Raw genomic sequence first — 16,243 nt, 5'->3', positions numbered from 1 at the left:
GCTCCTAACCGCAACAAGTGGCTGTGTTTGTGGATTCATGAAGTGACTGCTAACTGTTTGAAAAGCAACATGCTAGAAAGTGTTGTTCCACGACGGAAAGTTATGAACCCGTAAAGTCCCATTTCTCAGGATCAAGAAATTGTCAACTCTTTCTTAGATAGCGCTGGCTGCCTCACTTGCTTGACAATGTGACGCAATCCGGGAAGTGCTGAGCACTGAAGGCTAAGGAGGCAGGCTCTACTAGCAAGAGACTGCAGATGCAAAAGAAAAAAAATTAAATGCCTGCTAAGAGCTATGCAGGAGAAGGGTTATGTGGGAGAACCAGGTTTCAGTGGTGATGAAGATGGCTTGTTTCCCAAGGAATTTGGCACAAACATATACAAGGAAAATGGTATTTTAGTTGACAAGAATGTTAACAGAGACTTGTGAGAAATTAAATCTGCATTCCTGATAGGAATAATAGTTCTGTATTTATGGTCTTGTTGTAGAACACAACTACCACATATATAATATAATATAATATAATATAATATAATATAATATAATATAGTATAATGATCATTGTGTTCTCTGTTTCCTTTCTTGCTGGAGGTTATTAATCAGAATATTTTATGTTCTTCCAATATCTAAATTGTCTCTTTGTTTGCAGTACTTTCCCCGCTGACTCTTTTATTGCTGTTTTTCCAGCTACACAGATATATTCTTCAGTGGATTTATTTCCACTATATTCTTTTTCTTAATTTGTGTACTTGCTCTTGTTAAGCTATGTTTGTAACACCTCTAAAACAACATTAAGTAGCAGTCAAAATAACAAGCATCTTTCCCTCGTTTGCGACTCTATGGAGGACTCGTCCAATGCTTCCCGCTAGCTGGAAACGCTAAGCTAAAATATGTTTTAATAGCTTGAGAAATATCTGTTGATTATTGTTTCATGGGGAGAGGGTTGTGAGTTTAATATCGCCCCCTGATTTTGCTACTTGTGGAGATGCTATTGCATTTTTTGAATCTATTAATATAATAAATTATGTTAAAGAATTTTAAAATATAAAACCATTTTACATTGATATCACAATTCTTCCTGGTCACGACATACTATTTTTAATGTACTATTTAGTATTTAATTTAATTGCATCAATTTTATAAATCCAGTTCATTTAGAAAATTCAAGCACAATTTATTCTCACAGTTTGGTCTTGACGTTATACTCATTTCTGGAAATGAGTTAATACCTTTTCTCTTTCAGTTTTCTAGACAATCTTACTTATGATTGAGTTATCTAATATTCAAGATTAAGTATAAATTACTATTAAAACATTTAGTTGAGGAACATTTTCATCCTTTCTGCACAGAGATAGTGAGTGTTTTGCTGCAAAGCCCTGGTTAGATTCAAACTATGCAATATTACTGTCTCAGTTTCCCATGTGTTGGAATTGCAAGCATGCCTAGGGAAGAGGTTTAAATTTTTTTTTTCTTTTCAGTAGAAAATGTACACTTTAGATTATTCTTCTATATTTGTGGTTACTTTGGCAAGTTATATTTTCCTATAAAGAGTATTTTTCATTCTAAATTTTTAAACGGAGCTGGAGATGTAGCTCAATTTTAGAGTAGAACCCTGGGTTCCATTCCAAACCTGTCATAAATCAGGCGCAGTGGCGCACACCTTTAAGTCAGGCACCCTGAAGCCAGATGCAGGAGGATTAAAAGTTCAAAGCCATCCTTGACTAAACAGGGTATTAAAGGCCAGCCCAAGTTTCAAGAGATTCTTTCCCCTCCCCCCGCCAATATCAAAAGATGTATTGATTACATGGGACCGGGGAGAGCTTAGTAGAGGAGTGCTGGCTTAGCATGCATGAGGCCCGGAGTTTGTCCCGCATCTCACTATCTAGCTAAGATGGCACAGGCTAGGGGAACTCCAGCACTTTGTAGACGGAGACCAAGGGCATCCTCAGCTACAGAGAGTTTGAGGCCAGCCTGGGACACAATGAGATCCTGTCTTAAAACAAGAGCCACATTTAAAAATCTAATAATGTCAAGTTGTTCAGTGAAATTCAAAATTTGAAAACAAAAATGATTTTCTTTGGTAGTGATTTCCCAATTGTTCCTTTTCATTGGGTTTTTGACCCTTCTCCTTAATAAAACAGGTTGGGGTGGGGTGGCGGCTTCCGTCGTTTGTCTGTTCTGGTGAGCAGTCCCTTCAAAGGACTTGTTGAGTTAGTCGCGGGTCTGTTCGTTTTCTATCTCGCTGTTTTGTCTTTATTGGCACACTCAGTTTTATCTTTCATTTCTCTTTAGTTCTAGTTTTCTCACAGCTCTTTGAAATTTGTTCTTCATCCACTTGTTTCAAGGGCTGCCTGTATGGTTTCTTTTAGTGGGCAGGTACAAAGGCTTTTGAAAGAGATGATCCTTTCTGGCTCTGGTGGCATTCTGTTGTCCTTGAAAGAGCTGTTTAATCGCGGAGGCTTCCTTTTTCTTTTACTCTGTGTGGGGGCAACGTTTGTGCGTGTTTTCCATGTATTCTTGCAGAGCGTGTGTCTTTTCCCATCAGAATTTGTAGTTCAATCTAGACCTGTAAAATCTTTCTGGTTACATTGCTCATTTCTTCTATTTCTTAACTTGTGCTCCACCTCAGACCAGAAAGCATAGGCATCTATAATTGTGGTGTCTCATATTTTCTCCCAGAGTCTGCCCATAGCTTCTGCTTTACAGACATGAGCAGGGTGCAATTAGATGTAGAGATAGTAATCATCTAAATTTTCATGACAAATCAGAGCAGGATTTTGACGTGCCCTCACATCCCTTCTTTCTCCTTCGATTCTCATTTGTCTGATGCGGAGAGAACTCTTGTGTTGTTTTATACGTACACACAACAATCGATGTATTCAAGTTTGTTTTGTATTACATGGCTCAATGATTTATTTTTCGTTATCCTTTATTATTTGCCTCTGGATCTTCAGGTCAAATTCATATTATCTGATGGTAATCACTTGCAGTCTTTTGGGCCTGATTCCTAGTGACCTTCACACTGTTTCCTCTTCTTTTTACTATAGCCAGGTGTCAATGTTTATTTTAATCAACCCTTCTTTTCTATATGAGTGTATTGTGTGGTTCTGAAGGCTGTGGCCTAACTAGAACACACAAAAATGCTTTATGCTCCAGGGTTTGGAGAGCATGTATATTTATTACAAAACACTATTATTTTTATAAAGCACACACACACACATTTTACATGGAGCCGATTAGGTCATCTGTGGGTACACAGGATTGCAAGTCAATAATTTTCATAAAAGAAATCACGGTGTTGTCATTGCATTGCCTTGAGCTCCTTTTGCTAGCACTGCGGAAAGTATCGTTCCTTATTCCTACCAGTGGAACACTTTCACCACCAACACAGATATCTTCTGTTAAACAAACATGCATGGAAACAGACAGAAACCCAACTTTGGGTCTGTGGTTATACAGCATGTGAGCCTCTCACTGTGAGATGCTTTGGAGGAGAAAGGGATGGTTCTGGTTTTGGAGAAGCCAAAGACAGATGCAGTTTCCTGCCCTGAGCACTAATATGACAACCATTTTATGATCCTACTATTACTGAGGCCTCATTGTAAAGCAAATACAGAGAGTTGAAAAATGGAGATACAACAATGATTAGATTGCTTTAATCTTTTTTGTTTTGTTTTGTTTTGTTTTGTTTGTTTTCATGAGAAACTTGAACCCAAAGGAGTTAAATGACTTCTTGGGATCCTTCCGCCAGCTCTAACCTCATTCAGATAACTGTGGTCTTATAGTTTCTAAGTCAGGAGAAATTTTCTATTATGTGTCATACATGAGTGAGTGAATGAGTGAAAGTCAGAGGTTTTTCTCCAAATCCACAGTTGCAGATCAACTACACAAGTACATTACCATACCGCCAACTTTGGAATCTTATTAGTGCGTAAGTCTACCACACTTCAGTGCTGTGGAGATGGAGTCATAGAGGTTTCCATGGTGCAGGAGGAAACCTCAGGCAGGCCAGGCTTCATCAGGGTCAGTCAGGACACTGACCACAGTAGAACCGGGAGAGCAGGAAACGGGATATTGTGGAAAAGCTCAGATGTTTGCTGGTGTCAGGCAGACAAGTACGTGAGGGGACCAGAGGCAAGTGCCTAGATGTGTGAGTATACAGGCAGGGTGAATGAGGATAAGCAGGTATGTACCGGGGCGTGCATGTGTGTAAATGCATACATATTAAACTGGGAGGCACCTGGTTTCCAAAAGTGGATGTGGCTATTTGGCCCCAGGAAAGTTTTGACTTTTGAGTCTAATGCCGCCTGATGACATTTTTTTTTTTTATCAAAATGAAACATACATAATTTTTTTTTCTATGATGGATGGATTGTTCAGTGTTAGCACAACACGGTAGAGTACTGCACAGTCGTTCAACGCATGAAGTTGCTCCTTACAATAGATTTGGGTTATGAGTCACCAGCTGAGTAGGAATGGGTGCTTGGAAGGAGGGACTAAGAAAGAGAAAGGAGACGACAGTAAAGAAGTATGGGATTTTTTATTTAAATCTATCCTTGATACATTGAAAGCTGAGTGCATTTATGATAAAGGACTCAAGGAAGAAGTTCCCTCTCCAGGTTCACCAGTGCGGCCACCAGGCTGTCATGTCTTCTGTTGTTACAATGCAGGTGTCGTGACTGTCACGATTTATATCACACAAGAGAAATCTCGCGGCTACCCATGAACAGGCGGGAACTTTAAAACGAGAAGAAGATATGAGAACCCAGCACTTTCTTATTGTAAAGTTTTTATTTTATCAACATCCTGGAAATACTTTATTTCATTTACAATTTTTTTTAGCTACACAATGCTAAAGGGAAGTGTGTTCACCCACATGTAAAGCAATACGGCTTCAGAATATAACTCTTAAACATATAGAACTTAAAATCTACATCCCAAGTGGCCGGCTGGCGATGTGGTGAAGATGCTTGTGAGGGGTGACATACTTATTTCCTATGGAAAAAAATAAAAAGAGTTGTTTAGAATAGTTATAATAACCACATGCTGTAATTAATTTATTCAGGTGATAATTCAATGTCATTTAATAAAAAATTGTTTAGCCTTCTCTATACCAGTAATTTCCTCAACATTTTTACTTGAATTCATTTTCATTTAAGAATTCTTTAAACTATACCAAAACCTTATTTATAAATAGTTATGAAAATTAAGATTTACCAATAAATGACATTTTGATTTTATTTTATTTTTTTTATTTGTGCCTTTACGGATGTCTTTCTTGTTTTTTTTTTTTTTTTCTTTCTCAATGCTGGAGACTGAGTCGAGGACCCTGCATATGCTTGGCAAGCCCTGTACCCACTGAGCCCATCCTGGCACACAGCTGGGCTTTAAAACTAAATAAATAATGCCACATATAATGATATTTTACCCAAGTGCCAAACTTATAGCATCTTAATGTGGTATTAGTATGTAATAACTTAATTCTTCCCCATATTTCATTCATATTTCTGGTGCTTTGTTTATCACAGTCACCTAGAGAATGCTTTGTGAATGTAAAAGTGGATAGAAATGTCAAGGGAAAGTTAAATAGGATGGCACTCTTAAGTGACTTCAGTGTTTATCATATGGATTACACAAGATGCTTCTGCACGCCAGAACAGCTAATGGCTGCTTAACCTACATTTATGAAAGTTTTGATACACTTCAGGATGAACTGAAAAAACACTTACTTGTCAGTGATTTTGGTCTGAATCAGCCAGTTGATGAAGTCTCTGGTGGCAAGATTATCGAGAATTGTGTTCATCTCGTCAGAGAAGGATCCATCAGCATGTCTGCGGCCGAGTTCTTCTACAATGGTGACTTCCTCTGGGAAGCTAAGAAGAGAGGGGTTGACGTTAATGTTTGATTACCTTAAGTAGATCCTTGTGGATTGCTGATCTTTGGTGAAGTATGAGAGTTGTACTTGAGGGTTTTGATTAAAAACCCCTCATAGAAGCCCACACAAAGCGGAGACCATTCAGAGGCAGAAGGTTTTAGACCTTGGACCCGAAAGCAAGCTTATGTAGCTTCATGCCCCTTTTAAACAATTCATGGTTGCCTTAAGTAGTTTCATTAGTTGGCAACACAGACTCCATTGTTTAAACTAATCATTTCTCTGATTCACCACAGATGCCTTGGGCCACGTAGACCCAGTGACTGAAAGCAGCCTTACAAAGTGTAGAAGTAAGGGATTAAAACTTCGCCTGTGGTTGTATTTGGTTTTGGTACTCATTTGCCACAGTGGAATTTTGGGTATCTGTTACAGATTGATGGATATCCATCAAGATGCACCACTGGGTGCAGAGATATGATGGTCTGTGTTTACATGTCAGCCTCCTTCCCATTTTAATCTTTCTCAGCAAGCATGTTTTAATTCTGCTGAAAAATTAGAGTTGAACATAAACTCTCTCCTACTTCCATTTCAAATGCAAATCAAAATGGTCACAGGAAAATGAGATGCTTCAGCCTCTATGTATGTTTAAGGTCTAAGCATGTAGCTAAAGAACTTGCTCTTATTTTTCACCTTGAACATTGCATGGCTATCTACATGATGGTCCTATAAAAGCTAAATACGTGGTTAGATGTGATCAGTGTCTCTACATGTTTTAGTATCTACTAACACATGAGTATTAGTTGAACAAATATGGAGCTCCAGGTCAGACTATGACCATTTATTAAATATTGAAATGCTCTTACGTTTTCAGTACAATTTTTAAAAAAAAAATTCATAGAATAATTTGTTCCCCCCAGATTTCTACATTAAGGAAAGGCATCAGGAAAGAAACTCGAGACTTACTCTCGCCGTCCTCTGCCTTTCACCAGCCAAGCAATGAATTCCTTTGCTGCCTGGCCTTCCAAGTAAGAGCTCACATCGCTGGTAAAGGTCCCTTCAGCATGCCTCTCAAACTCATCATGACGTTTGGCAATGTTGTTCCTGAAAGAAATGTGGAGGTTAGATTGAAGCTCTGTCTCCTCGGCAGTGTGGTCATCCCTGAGAAGCAGTGGGAACTTCAGGCTCATGGCAAGATGGCTGAGGGGTTTGGGAGGTGAGGGTGGCTAGATGATTATTCTGAAGTTGCATCAATTATCTGGATAGTAAATTAGTGGGAAAAGTCTAATGAGGGGCTAAAAAGTCCTTCCCTTTTCCAGGGTGTCATCTCTACCCTCTCTGCTTCCTCACGCCATTGGCTGTTAAAGCTTTGTCTAGGTTTTGCTTTATCCTCAGAGCAGGTAGGCTGCCCACTAGGCAATGCAACTTAAAACCAGATTAGGAACTTGTTAGTAATGAACATCCAGTCAGAGTTAGTTAACGGAGTTAAGGGAAAACAAGGGGTGGTTTTGAATCATTATGATAAGAACTATTTGATAACGAATTAAAGACAATACACGAACCAGCAGGAAAGGAGTGGAGGTGTGCTTTTATCCCCTGTCAGTGTGTGCAGGGACCCCGGGGGAGCCAGAAGGAACTGCTTGCTGGCTGTGCATTGCCCTTGGAAGGTGCATCGGAGATGAACAGACAGCCGAGGTCATAGGTGGCCTTGTGTTATTTTTGCGTGTTGCATCATTCCCATTATGAGGTTCAGATCTTCACTATGAGGATGAGAACAATTGCTTTCAACTCTATAAATCTGTGTTTTCTCATAGTTCAGACGCTTTACCTATACTCATTGGCAGGGACTCAGTTGCCCCCCCCAAGCCTGCTCTGACCACAAGGGCCACCTTCATTGCTGCTGGACTCTCTGCTTTAAGGTTGGCTATGCACTGTCACCTCTTCTCATTTCCTCTTCCTCCCCTTCCATCCCACCCAGACACATCCATGTCCTTTTCCTGGTTTTTAGATTTCTTCGGCTACTTGGTATGCATAACTCCCTTTCCCAAGTGGGCCATCCTCCAAAGGAATTGTGAAATTCCACCATCTCTGTGAAACTCTTGTGGATAATTTTCTCCAGTAGCCTAGGAGTAGCAAAGCCCCCAACACTCCTCAAACAAAACCCAGCATTAAAATGTATGCCTTATGATGGGTTTGTGTGTTCCTGTTTGCTGCCTTCTCTCTTTATGCTCTGCGACTAGCTAGGCTGTAATTTTAAATGCGTGTCTTGGATTTTATTTTACAAGAGAAAGAATGCATCTATTTTCATACTTTACCGATGATCAACTCAGCTACGGGATAATCTTAGTGTGATTATAGTCATTGGCTTGAACCCCACGAAGGCACATTGAATTTGCTCTAACTTTAAGTAAGAATTAACTTTCCAACCTAGCAGGTCCCCAAAAGTTAGTTTCCAATTTGAAGGTAAAATAGATGAGAAGAAATATTGCTAAGACTAGTGTTTGTTTGTGATAATAAAATGTCTAAGTTATATTGGTGTGTAGATAAGGAAATTGAACAAGCGAATCATGAGAGTTGTAATAAAGGGTAGTACCCATAGCCTCAAAATCATCCAAATTCGCCGGGCGTTGGTGGCGCATGCCTTTAATCCCAGCACTCGGGAGGCAGAGGCAGGCGGATCTCTGTGAGTTCGAGACCAGCCTGGTCTACAAGAGCTAGTTCCAGGACAGGCTCCAAAACCATAGAGAAACCCTGTCTCGAAAAAAAAAAAATCATCCAAATTGAATAAGCCTATTTAATGAGCATGATAACCTCAGAGTTAGGAGAACTTCTTGATATGCATTTGTCTACAATATGGGGAGCAGGTTTAGACTCCTACCTGTTCCTCTTGGTGTTCATCAGCCACTGCACAAAATCTTGGGCACGGCGGGAGTCCAGGTATTTGCTGTAGTCACTGGTGAATGTGCCCTGTGAATGGCGCTTGTCTTCATTTATCTGGTCAGGGTCCTGCAGCGGCTCTGTCTGGGAAGCTGGGAATGATCTGCAAGCAGACATGATTAAGCAGCATAAATAATAGTCCAGGATCAAGGATCTTAAGGGTAAATACTCCCTGAGTATATACTCTATAAGCAGGTTTATTGAGAGGATCCCTCACTGCTAACTAGAAGGCCCCTTGCAGTAGTGAGGTTGGTGCTTCTGCAGATGCCTTAATTTCTAAGGGACTTCAGTTGCTTATGAGGACAGCTTCATTGTTTTGGAATATACTTGTTTTGAATTCTAGCAACAGGTTTCTCAAACAGGATGAAACAAATCTTTTCAACTAATTAATCTACTCATGATTATGCTAATATGACAGAGGAGAGCAGTGACTTGAATATTTTAAAAGTTTAAGACTCTGAAATCATTTGTTTGGGCAGCAGATCTATGCCCCCAATTTTGTCTTGCACATACTAATGTTAAAAAAAATAGCTCAATTACTTAGTTATACGGTAGCTAAAGATTGGAGAAAGGGACAAAAAAAACACCATCTGCTAGTTTGAAAATTCCTGGTGGATATTCCTATGTAACTGGTTGGCATGGTAAATATACAGGAATATCAGTGTAATAACCACAAATGATATACTATTTTTACTCGTTGAATTAAAATTACTAAATATTAGAGAGGATAAAATATTCCTCTACTGGTTATGGGAAGTGGCATGAACTTCCAGAACTCTTTTGGAAGGCAAATCAGTAAGATCTTTGTAAAACTCTGGTTTAAAGTCACTCAAACCCTTTGACACAATAATCTCATTGCCAGAGATATATTGTTATCACCCCCAAAAATATTAAGAAATGTGGGGCAAAGTGCATGTAATTTCCTTTATGGAAAAATTTTAAAACTTCTTAAATGACCAATAGAAGATGAACAGCTAGATAAATATCATATATTTATGAAGTGAAAAGTATTCAGCTCTTATATATAATATATGTAAAGAATATTATAATAAAAGAGAAAGTTAACAATATAATTCCAAGAGGAAACCATGACTTATGGCCATATAAACTGAGGGACATTTGTATAGTTTGTAACAGGTAGAGGGGAGGGGCTTGGGGAAAGGGTGAGGAGAAACTGATATAATGCTATTTTAATTAAAGACTTATTTTAAAAGTTTTTAGAATCCAGGAAAGCAACACAACGATTTTTATATATTCTGAATTGTTGTGGGTTTTTTTTTTTGGATAGTAGAAATCTGAATACTTAAAAATTTTGCATAATTTTAACATTTTGCATTTTAGACATGTATGCTTTTTACAATTAGCAAAGACTGATATTAGTCTCAAGGACATAAAAGAGGAGCTTGAGCTGAAATATTTAAAACAATGGAGTTTGTCGTGTGTGAGTAATGAGTGCTTGCAAAACCCCCTGAAAACTCCGAAGGACTATCGTTTCCCATTCTCATGATGAATATACACTCTCCTCTGTATTCGAGAAAAACCCGCCTTTTCTTATCACTGTGCCTTCTGTATTTCAAAACTGTGCAGGGAGGCCATACCTCTGGACCACCGAGACCCTCCTCACCAACCTCAGCTCTCCAAACTTTGTTCTAACTGTATCGGCAGGCTAGGTCGAGTCTACAGGTGAGTACCTGGGTTTCTCCTCCGTGTCCTGCAGGGAATGCTGCCAGCTGCCTTGCACCAGCATTATAAAAAATCCAGCCACAATGTAAATGTTCTTCATTTTTTTTTTCCTGCCTGTTGGAGCACAGGGTAGGGGGTAAGGGCATGACAGGTGAAGCAGGCAGTCCAGATGAGTTCACTTTTGACTAAGTAAAGATTATCCACAGAAAAAGGTTATCCTGCCAATTTCATTCTGCCTATAGTTTCAATTCCACCTTAACTTCAAGTAGAATATATCTCTCCATGAATTTTGATAAGCAAAAAAAAATCACACAAAGGATATGTTCTACTATTAGGCTTTTTCATTAATGTGGGACAGTTCTGTTAATGTTTAGAAGGCTGGCTTCCAGACTTGAAATAAAAAAGTGTCCACAATAAACATTTAAAACACCCTCTGAGGATGATACGCTGCATATGGTTAGCCTGAGTGGCACCTTATCCGTGACACCACCCCCTTCACTATCAGTCTGGCTTTCAATTAATCGTCCTTCACTTCCAAGCATTTACATCATACTGCATTTCAACCATCTTAAAGCTGCCTCGGGCTACAACTTGGCATACCAGCTGTCGGTTCAGATGTATTATTCATTTATATTTTAAATAGTGTAACTTGGTCTAGACTTTGTAATTATAAAGCGGCCAACAGATTTGAGGTATTTTAGGGTGCTTTGACCTGTTCTAAATTAAAGGGGAAAAAAATCATCTTAAAGACAAGCAATTTGCAATAAGAACTAATGCTCCTGGCAACTTGAACAATCACAACTAAGAAATTAAAAGATTTGTATCCTGGGGAAAAATGAATGCTTGCTTTTGAAGTCCCAGAAGTCCCTGGGTTATCTGGTAATTAGGCTCAGTCTGGGAAGTGACATTTCCCACTAATGACACTGTAGGTCTCTCTGTAGCATACACCTGGTTTCTTGTCTGTTTGTCAAACACAGATCCCCCATGAAAGCCAAAAGATACCAAGTGTGTGATGATGAGGATGAAGACACACATGAATGTGGACCAGGGATGCCTCATTGGAGTAAGCTCTTGTGTTTTCTGAACCGAAACCTTGAGTCCACTATGTGTCAAAGCTGCTCTCTGCCGCTTTCGAACTCCAGCGTTTTATTTTTGAGAAGTGGGAATTTCGGCCCAAGTTTCATTCTACTTCTCCATAAATAAATTAAATGAGTATTTTTAGCAAATGACATTTGGTTAGGAATAAGGATTTTTACAAATATTATCATTTTAGAACATCAATCTTTTCTTTAGCATCTCAGCCATATTTACTATCTGTCTTTGGCAGTAAAACAGAGAATGTCATACCTGCCGTGGTAATGTTCTGAAATTAAAAAAAAAAAAACCCTCATAGATGAGCTGGCCAATCAGACAAAGCAACGTAACAGAAACTAGGCATTCATGCTTCTTGATCATCAACATCAGATGACTTTGGCACATTTCATCGCTTTAGCTTAACCAGTTGGCAAATTTTTAGAAGCCTGTTCTATTTTCAGGTAATGTTTTTGATAATGCCTCTCACTGGTCACATCTTTTTATAATACTGAAGAGTTAAAGCAAGCACTTCCTCTTAGGATTATAACAGTATTGGGAAGCCTCTTGTAAAGACTGAACAATGCCAACTGAGTCCTAGAGAAATCCTTCAACCCAAAGTCCCTGAAGGTTTTCCGATAACCCTGGTCATGTTCATCAGGGGCACACTTAGAGCAGGTAACACTGTGAGAACGTATGTCTTCTGATGCAACCCAAAGAATTCTCTTGGTATAGCTCACTTTTTGAAAGTCAACAAAATTGTGAGGAGACATAATACTATTAACTAGTCAGTTTAATACTTTTGTTGAGGATTAAACATATTATTTTAACATCAAAATTTTATTCAGTAAGGAATCTGCATTTACCTCCCTCCTGTTTTTGCTAGTGTAAATAGAGAATGTGATATTTTTGAAAAAAAAAAAAAAACAACAACAAAGAAAACTACCACAATTTCCCAATAAGAATCGAAGGGAAACTATAGCCATAGTACTACCCCCTATAAAAAGTCTTAGAAAATAATAACCTATTTGTAGGAGAGAAAAGATCATATTACTTTCCTAGAATATAATGGTGTTGTAGGATACATAAATACTTTCTCCTTCCTTGTCCCCTTTCATAAGGAGTCCCTAGAGTGTGTTCAAACACCCTCTGCTCGATGGCTGATTGTTGCTGGCATTTGTGAACTGAAGTTTTTTGTATATGAAGTTGAATAGGGACTTCGGAATATCTGATATGTTTTCCTAAAGAGAGGTACAGGATTCCATTCCAGATGTAGCTACTTTGGATTTTATTTACAACCATAGGTCCTCAGTATGTTGTAAATAGCTGCTAGTTTATAACCTACAAAGAAATGCCATCATCGAAGATGCTTATTCTCTGCACCAAGGATACCAGCATTTATTTGCAAGGGTTGATGCATAGACCTTGATGGTTTGAAATGCTTATTAGAAATTTGGATATTTGAAAGATGATATTGAATATCTTCTTTTGGAAAACAAGAGCTTTTAATTGATAAAGAAATTGCTGTTTTGGTCTCATAATACATACTTTCCTTGGGAAATTAAAAAGCCCCTTCTGTTCAAAGTAGTGCGTGCATCTATCAAATCCAAGGAAAAAAAAACTATTTATTTTTCACAGTGTTTACTTATTTGAATATGCTGGTCTCATTGTAATAAGTGCATCAGTCTGAATCTTTGTTATTTTCTTTCTATTTTATGCCTACATTATTTCTCTAAGTAATTTGCGGATTCATTATGTCAAAGTAGGTATACGTCTAGTCAATAACATTTTTATCTAAATCATGTCCGTCATATTTCTATCAATAAGGTAAAAGATGAAAAACAATGTTTTCATTCATAATACTTAAAAATACTAAAAAAAAAATACTTAGCTGCCCACCTTCCTCCAAACAGGCTTCACTTCACAGCCGCGCAGTTCGCCTCTTACCTTGTGTGACTGAGCCGAGAGCAGGTGCCGATGAAGGGAGCCCACTTGGGAACTTCAGAGGTGTTCTCTGCCCAAGCTCTGCTCTTCTGCACCAGGGTGCCGTGCTTTTATATATTCCCCGGGCTGTTTAGCCTCGCAGATATTGTGCTGACAATATAAATTTCTCATCTGTAAGTAATGGGGTTTTGTTCAAATGATTTCACTCGCCCACTCGCTTTGCTCATCTGCCTTCCCCGGCTGATACTGGGTTGAGACCTCAGAGACCCGGAAACTTTTTATTTACTCTTGTGCCCTTCTGTTTGGGAATGGAAAGGGCAGTTTGGAAATCTACCCTCCAATCTCCGTCCGGCATGAAAAACCACTTACGCTCTCTGAAGGGAATTTTGACGTCAAATAAGCCGAGTCTCGTTTGAGGGTCTAATAGTCCTTTGGCTTGCTATTTGGCCATCATGAGTTCCTGAATAACGGATTGATCATTCATCTAGGCAAACAAATAACTCACCAGCCCACACGTATCAATAAACCTCTCGTCCACATTATATGGAATAAATTTGTGTTCTTTTTGTGGGGACTTTTAAAATGTCAGTTAAAAATGTAATGAGCACCATATTAATGAGACACAGGAGAATGCAAAAATGAGAATATCCAAGGTGCATGGGGCTAAAGGTTTTAAATCTAGTTTTATTGAGAAGAGGTGGGGGCCATAGAATACAAAAGAAAGCTATGTGAGGGGAACTTTTGAGATGGGTTGCAGGCTGTTACAGTTTCCAACTTCCGATATGTATATAGGGCCTTACTAATTATAGTATATAGCAGATACAATTCTGGTCGTTTCAACAGAAGGAAATAGAACATGGAAAATAACCAGGATGTACTAACAGACAGCACAAAACTCCTGCAATTATAAAAAGATTTTCCCCTTCCGCTGTCATCAGTAAGCTGTGTGACCCTGGTCAAGCCACACATTCTCTTTGTGACTCTATTGCTGACTTGGACGAAGAGAAGAAGTGGTTAAGCAGTTGTCTAAAGTGAAGCTCATATTCTACATGACAATATCACCATAGCATTCGCCAGCTAGATCTCAGTATCCAAAATGTCAGCTCCGTGCTTGATGACTTACATGGAAACAGACCATTGACGCAACTGGAGAAGTACTCTGAACGAACTTAGTTTTTCAGTAAGTACGTTAAATTAACTGGCGGATGTCGGTGTACATTCAGAAACAGGCATCAGGCTCCATGTCAGTTGGGAGACCTTACTGAGGGGTTTTGTGCTAGTCACTATTGACGACGCAGAGCCCTGGTACCTAGAGTGAGGTCCAAATATCAGCATATATGAGACCCTATTAAAAATGGAAAAAAAAAGCATGGCCCAGATCTGATTTGCAGAATCAGAATCTGCATCTTATCAAGGTCCCCAAGGAAACCTACAGGCAGGTGAAGCTGAAAAGTACAGCTGAATCAAATCGTCCATCTCACGGTCTCTCCTTGGTGCTGCTGGCTGATCCCAGGACAGCTCTTGGCAGAGCCAGCAGATGGGGTGAAAGAGCAGAGAATGGCGTCCAGCTCAAGGTCCAGCAGAAGTAACCCAAACGTAGTGATGAGCTTGACCATGTGGGACGGTTTAGCACCGATGAAATTGCTCTTTATGGCTACGACCTTCAGGTGCACGACAGCCGCACCTTTATTAAATGTGTGTCGCTACTTTTATTCTGTTGTCCATTTTCCTCCCCATTTCCTCTTCTCCCAGTTTCTCTCTCTCTCCTCCCTTTGCAGATACGATCAGTTCATGAAGCACCCATAGCAGAGGATGTCTAAGATGTCTAAAAGCCATAATTATAGCACCAGAATCTTGCGAAAACCTCTTGATAGCTCACCACATAGTGCTTCTCTTCTTTGTACCTTATTTGCCTTCTGTTATGTTAGAAGTAATCATCCCAGTTTTTTTTTCCCAAGGAAAATTTCTCTAACTCTACCTCCAACCTATTAACTCTGGCTCATGGAGGTAAGGACACCATGAACACCATGGAGATAAGTCTTATGATAAGCCAGGGGCGTTATGTATAGTACACTTCTCTTCCTCGATGTGCTAGGAGGATCAAATCAGCTTCTTAAAAGGCATTTTGTTATGAAACAATGTAGGTGCTAAGACAATGATTAAACTCAATTTAGAGTGCAGCAGATCCAATGACAGCTTTAACATCCATCTCTACTTTGCCTTCAATTCCCATCATTGCAATTGTTGAAACATCTAGATGTTGGGAAAGAAAAGAAGTAGATATGTATGCCTAAGATTAATATTAAAAAGTTTGCCTTGAAACAGAGTAGCTCTGTGTTTGGGAGGTTGTCGCCTAGAATTGTTCTATTGGTGGTAACATGGAGACCTTTGGTTGCCTGTAGCATTCTGTATTGATAGATATGATTTGCCTTCCTGGAAGGTTGGTTTTAGTTATCTGTAATAAATGATTATCTTATGAAATGTAAAGAAAGATTTTTGCATCAGTGTTTAAGGTAAAACAAGGTGCAAAATTAGTGAAATTTTAGTGTTATTTTTCTGAGGCTTAGGATAAAGGACAACTTCCACGTGTTTTCAATCTATGCGGGTACACATACCTACATGTTTAGAAGGCCCAATGCTTGTCCTAATTTCTCTGTTTTACTGTCTTGAGAGTCTTATTAACAAGGCTCCACACTTTGTACAAATTATATAGCTTGTCTTGCTAAGGACTTCACCAGA

At 39.1% G+C, this 16,243-nt stretch overlaps 2 protein-coding genes across 2 annotated transcripts in view; one reads left to right on the top strand and one right to left on the bottom strand.

Moving 5' to 3' along the window:
- The window catches only part of Gca (grancalcin), a 325,199-nt gene that overhangs the window by 113,305 nt on the left and 195,651 nt on the right, over positions 1–16,243 (top strand). The window lies entirely within an intron of this gene.
- Positions 5,726–10,589, bottom strand: Gcg (glucagon). Its single transcript, XM_050122502.1, has 4 exons — positions 10,498–10,589; positions 8,748–8,909; positions 6,836–6,973; positions 5,726–5,873 (listed from the first exon to the last, which is right to left on the bottom strand). The coding sequence occupies exons 1-4, from the start codon at positions 10,587–10,589 to the stop codon at positions 5,726–5,728; spliced, it is 540 nt and encodes a 179-aa protein (XP_049978459.1).

The sequence above is a fragment of the Alexandromys fortis genome, unplaced genomic scaffold, assembly GCF_014885135.2.
Source record: "Alexandromys fortis isolate MF-2015 unplaced genomic scaffold, M_Fortis_MF-2015_v1.1 scaffold_8_9099976_23576923, whole genome shotgun sequence".
NCBI lineage: Eukaryota > Metazoa > Chordata > Mammalia > Rodentia > Cricetidae > Alexandromys > Alexandromys fortis.
This window is presented reverse-complemented; position numbering and strand designations above follow the sequence as displayed.

Excerpts from the sequence above, each read along its gene's own strand:
- Gcg (XM_050122502.1), bottom strand. The coding sequence starts at position 10,589 with ATGAAGAACATTTACATTGTGGCTGGATTTTTTATAATGCTGGTGCAA. Across the intron at positions 8,910-10,497 it reads GACACGGAGGAGAAACCCAG|ATCATTCCCAGCTTCCCAGA; the intron begins GTACTCACCTGT and ends GTCTGCTTGCAG. Across the intron at positions 5,874-6,835 it reads AAAGGCAGAGGACGGCGAGA|CTTCCCAGAGGAAGTCACCA; the intron begins GTAAGTCTCGAG and ends CTCTCTTCTTAG.